The following is a 6024-nucleotide window of genomic DNA, read 5'->3' on the forward strand; positions in this document are numbered from 1 at the left end:
TATTTAGGAGTAATATATTAATATATGAGTTGATCAATAAGGATTTGATATCAGATTAGTAATTATCAACATTATTGCTTCAATCATTTTGTGATTTTTTATTTTATTTTCATTCACCAATATGTCACATCAAGCAATACAATTTTTTTTGACTTTATTTAAGACATTTAAAAAAACAACATAGATATGCAATGTATCTGTTCGACATTTTAAATTTTTATGAGGGATATTAAAGTCATCATCAAAAAGAGAAATGAGAGTAGACTTGAGCATCTGAGTCACCAAAGCATATTTCTGACCAAAGTGTCAGAAGTGCACAAAGGGAGAGGGAATCTAGAGAGGTAAAATATTGCCAAAGAGGAAAAAAAAGGTCTTGATAATTAGTAAAGTTTTCATTTTTCAGCTCTGAGAATCAAGATTCAGTTCAGAGGACCACATCTATGGATTCCTCAGACCTCACCAAGACAAAAACATCATCTTTATCAACCCCATCTAAGCATTTTTGGGTTCTTCCTTACAAAACTCAAAGTCTTGAGAGTCTTTACACACTAGGCAAAATATTGGGTCAAGGTCAGTTTGGAACTACCTATCTTTGTACTGAAATATCAACTTCTAATCTTTATGCTTGCAAGACTATACCAAAGAAGAAGCTCATATGTAAGGAAGATTATGAGGATGTTTGGAGGGAGATTCAGATAATGCACCATCTATCTGAGCATCCAAATGTTGTTAGAATAAAGGGTACTTATGAAAATGCTTTATATGTACATATAGTTATGGAGCTTTGTGCTGGTGGGGAGCTTTTTGATAGGATTGTTGAAAAGGGGCAATATAGTGAAAAAGAAGCTGCTAAATTGATCAAAACAATTGTTGGGGTGGTGGAAGCTTGCCATTCATTAGGGGTTATGCATAGAGATCTAAAGCCTGAGAATTTCTTGTTTCTTAGTTTTCAAGAAGATGCTGCCCTCAAGGCCACTGATTTTGGCCTTTCTGTTTTCTATAAGCCAGGTACATTCCCCTTTTTCATCAACTAAGGGATTTTGGTTTGATCATCTTTTTTCTGATATTTATTTTCTTGATATTCGTCTCTAGGTTGAGGAGTGGAAAGCATGTCTTTTCTTTTAACTGCTTGATTGTTAGCATAGTCCTTGATCATAGGAATTCATGATTTTTCACAAACAAATCAGTTATTAAGTAAATGATGATTCATGATGCCTTTAAGTTTGCATCTAGACTGAGAAACTGTGATTCTTGTAATGCTCATGATGGGGAAATACTTCTTTTCTTGGGGACAGTTACCATGGGGATTACCTACTTATCTTATTCTTATGATAGCTGAGATGCTTCTCTAATTTGACCACTAAGGTTTTAGCTTATTACTGATATTATCTTTTTTTAAGAACAAGATTGAGTCTTCTTTGTTTATTATTTGAATTATATGGAATGAAATGACGGAAGAATAGGTATTCGAGTCTTTATGGGTATCCCCACTTTTCGTTTCTTCTCCTCAACTTTTGGATCTGCAGGATTTGCATTATAACAGTAGTTGTGTATGTACAGTTCTAGAGAGTACTTTACCGAAGCAAAATTGTTTGTATAAGTGTCCTTTTTCTTATTGTTTTATTACTAGTGTTCCCGACTGAATAGTACATAGCTTACCAAGTTTGTGACGGCCGGACAATGTATTTTGAGAGTGTTCTCGAACATGAAAATGATAACTTTATCTTTTATATAAGATGACATTTTTAACTTCAATTTGTTTACTGGTCCTTCTGATCTTGGTATGGGTATCTCTTCAAATTGTCTCGTCCCATTTTCCTTTTAAATGTGATTGTTCCATTCAACTTGGTCTTGCTGAAAGAAAATTTTACTTCGTTAATTTCTACTACTATATGTTTCTGGTGAGGTTCTGTTTTATTTCAGTCTCTAACACTTAGCTTTTGCTTTCACTTGCTGATATGATGTTTTCAAATGTGAAAGCCCAGCAATCTTCCTGACATTATTCTTGCATCATATTTTTTTCCTGGACAGTTGGTCACTACATTTGTCCTGCATGCTGATTTTTTGTTCTACTTAATTTAGGAGTACTTGACCTTTAATGGTAAAGGTAAACATTTCTGTTCCTTGATGTTTTTATTGTTATCAGGTGAAACATTCTCTGATGTTGTTGGAAGTCCTTATTATGTTGCCCCAGAGGTTTTATGCAAGCATTATGGACCTGAATCAGATGTATGGAGTGCAGGAGTTATCTTGTACATATTACTTAGTGGAGTTCCACCTTTTTGGGCAGGTATTGTAATTGCCAGGTTCATATTTCTATGGGTGTTGAGAAGGAAATAAAGGGTGTTGTAAAGTTTGTCTTTCATGCTCATATTATCTAATAATTCTTATTGTTTTTCTGATTCCAGAAACTGATATGGGAATATTTCGTCAGATACTGCGAGGCAAACTAGATTTAGAATCTGAACCTTGGCCTGGAATTTCAGATAGTGCAAAGGATTTGATACGCAAAATTCTTGATAGGAATCCAAAGAGGAGGTTAACTGCCCATGAAGTTTTGTGTAAGTCCTTCTAGTTGTGAAAACTGGGACTTATTTGGCTCTGGAAAATGCTGTTACCCTCTTAGTGTCATTGTTCATGAAGTTGCATATTTCAAAAACATGTCCACAAACACGTTGAAACAAAAGGGATTTTACTATGAACTTACATTTTTTGTTTCCTGTGACTCAGGCCATCCGTGGATCGTGGATGACTCAATGACCCCTGATAAACCTCTTGATTCTGCAGTTCTTTCACGCCTCAAGCAATTCTCAGCAATGAACAAACTAAAGAAAATGGCTTTGCGTGTAAGCTCTTGAAAAGTTTGTTCTCCGCTTACATGTGTCTGTACTCTCCTTGCCTGGAACAACTTCTGCCATACAGTTTTATAGTGTTCCAAGAACTTCAGCTTTAAAGAAACTTAAATTGGATCTAGATGCTGTTTTAAAAGAAAAGGGAAAATGCAAAAAAGTAGTATAGAAGTGTAGGAATATAGGATATAAGTGTAGAAATATGGGTAGAATTGAAAATTATTTGGGGGATGGGAAGTATGGAAGAAGTATGCCACATCCTAGAAGCTGTTAATGCAGATCATATTCATGTAACATCTATATCCATGTATATCGTCATTTCTAATTAAAGAATGCAAGTAAATGAACAATAACTACTACCATGCCACAATGATGCACTAGTTGGGTTCTTTATTTGAATCCTTTATACACATTCCACTCTCTGAATTGTTCCACTTTTATCGGATGTCCCCAAGGGACTATATACATCCCACTCTAGTTGAGTTCATCTTATTCCATTACTAAATAATGTCCTTTAAGACAAACCAGTGATAGTAGTATTATCTACACCACACTGTACAGACATACAAATCTCTAGGTTTATCTTGGATTCCTACATTGTTTTTATCAAGTTGTGTCTTTCCTGAATATAGATACCAAATTGCGAGATCATAAACTAGTTACCATTGCAGTGGTCCCTTCCCATGGTATAAATAGTTGGTTTTTGTGCTGATTCAATCTTCTCTTTTTTCCCCTGATAATTGCCTTTCCCGTTATTCTAATTTTCTTATTTGTAGAACCATACCTCCTTGAGAGAACATGTATTCTGTTAGTCTGTATCTTATATATTTCTTGCAGCATCACAAAATGTATGTCAATTTGGTCCTAATTTACCAAAGGAGAGAAAGGAATGAGAAAAGTTAAAATGGGAAAGGAGCAAACAATTTATCCTCTTGCAGTTTTATGAAGTCCAATCACTATCATTCTAATTTCATGTCCAATGTATTATTGAGTTATACATTTGATTCTTGTTTTACTCATTCTCTTGTTACTTTGTAGGTGATTGCCGAGAGGCTATCAGAAGAGGAGATTGGTGGTCTCAAGGAGCTATTCAAAATGTTAGACACGGACAATAGTGGAACAATAACCTTTGAGGAACTAAAAGAGGGTTTGAGGCGAGTAGGTTCGGAACTAATGGAGTCTGAGATCAAGGATCTTATGGATGCGGTAAGAATTATCCTCATTGGGTTTTTGTGTGATATCCCACCTTGTCTTTCTTCCACTCACTTGTGCTCATGTGTGTTATAACTTTCCGCTCATTTGACCACATAGATCTAACCATGTTTTATTTAACAGGCAGACATTGACAACAGTGGAACAATAGACTATGGGGAGTTTATTGCTGCTACTGTTCATTTGAACAAATTGGAAAGAGAAGAGAATCTATTATCAGCCTTCTCTTTCTTTGACAAAGATGGTAGTGGCTACATAACTATCGAGGAACTTCAGCAAGCCTGCAAGGAATTTGGTCTAAGCGAGCTCAATCTTGATGAAATAATTAAAGATATTGATCAAGATAATGTAAGTTCTATTCTCTTATGTTTTTTTTTATCATGCACATATAAGAAGTAAGGGTTGATTAAGTTACATAATGTCTGCCAATTTATTAAAAGACATCCAATGGAGTTTATGAAGATTCTGTGCGGCTTTATCGATTGTCTTGAGGGTCGGATGCTCTAAACCTTTCACATGATATAAAGGCAACCTTTTGCAAGCTTATTTGCACACCCATAAATACACATCAAAAGTCTGCTGGGGAAGCCCAGATCCACTCGGATTGGTGTTTAGTTATGTAGTTTCCAACATCCAAGAGTGTTTATAAAGGTGTTGATTTGCTTCATCGCAATATATGATGAAAAAGGTTGTCAATGGTCAAAGTAAGTGATGCCTAGTACTATTACAAACGCTCTCCCATTGCATAAAGGAAGGAGAAAAATCTTTACTATTACAAACACCTTCCCATGCCTAGTCTCATTTTGTGCTGCCTGTACCAGTGCTGAAGATGAGTTTACTGATTTACACTGTATTTAGTAACATAAGAATCTGCCATGTACCATTCCAGGGAATGGTCTTTGTGTTGGTATTATGTTCAGCTAGATAGGCTGTAGTTCTCTCTCTCTCTCTCTCTCTCGTTAAAGGTTTATTTTTTGTTTGAATTCCTATCAGCTCAACTGGTTAACTTAGATGTTCAATGATTAGTTGAGTCCAGTTCATTTCTCAATTTCCAACTCAATTTGTGTGCAACTTGTCCTTCCATCTTCTGTTAATTCTTAGTGTCTGTTCCTGTGTTTTCCCCACTAAAAGAGCTTGCAAAGTGCAGGATGGACAGATAGACTATGGGGAATTTTCTGCAATGATGAGGAAAGGCACCGGCGGAGGCGTTGGAAGGAGGACCATAAGAAACACATTGAATTTAGGAGAAGCACTTGGACTTGTACAGAGTGAAGAAAACGTATGACCAACAAACGCGATGTTTCTAATTTCTTTTTGCCATGAAGGTCCAATTATATGACATTTACTGCTCCAAGGCTTAGGTGTTGAACTTGATCCCTTTCCTTGCTTTATTGACGACTGTTTTTTTTACCTTTATTTGTCCAAGCTTAGAACAATTTTCTTCTAAATCTGCTTCATTTTCCTTCTAAATGTCAGCCTTTGTGCTGATTTTAATTTTGGATCGTTTTGAATTCTCATTGGAAGGTGATTTTTAAGTATCTGAATACTGTGGAACCTCTACTGCTATAGAAATTCACACCTCAAGAAAAGAGTATCAGTCTCAACCATATTATCCCTTTCTTCTTCAACTTAACAATGACAGCAGTGATTGCCTTCCCAACTCGTAATACTTTGGCTTCAAGTTCGTTTTCCTCCTGATTATGTAAGATAGACAATGATTTAATGAGGATATTGCATTGTATCCTCCTCTTAAAAATTAGAGAATATTGACTCACACCATAATGAAAAATGTTAAACTGACCATTGATGCTATGATACCAACTTGCTTGTGTGTTTTTTTCCCTGATCAGATCTTAAATTTCAAAACCAGTGCAGTGCATGTTTTCGTCTTACAGAAGCAAAAACTAGGAAACACTTATTGCTTAAGTTTGTGGCATTGCTTATTAAGATCAGAACATGTACA

General features: G+C 35.6%; 1 protein-coding gene across 1 annotated transcript; it reads left to right on the forward strand.

The window, feature by feature from the left end:
• The first annotated feature begins 192 nt into the window (after nucleotides 1-192).
• LOC107020234 (calcium-dependent protein kinase SK5-like) lies at nucleotides 193-5650 on the forward strand. The gene is made up of 7 exons (XM_015220520.2): nucleotides 193-1008; nucleotides 2147-2290; nucleotides 2409-2561; nucleotides 2731-2846; nucleotides 3888-4055; nucleotides 4185-4409; nucleotides 5209-5650. Exons 1-7 carry the CDS (start codon nucleotides 441-443, stop codon nucleotides 5344-5346), a joined length of 1512 nt encoding a protein of 503 aa, XP_015076006.1. The 5' UTR covers nucleotides 193-440; the 3' UTR covers nucleotides 5347-5650.
• The last annotated feature ends 374 nt before the right edge of the window (nucleotides 5651-6024 follow it).

Source organism: Solanum pennellii, chromosome 5, assembly GCF_001406875.1.
Source record: "Solanum pennellii chromosome 5, SPENNV200".
Lineage (NCBI taxonomy): Eukaryota > Viridiplantae > Streptophyta > Magnoliopsida > Solanales > Solanaceae > Solanum > Solanum pennellii.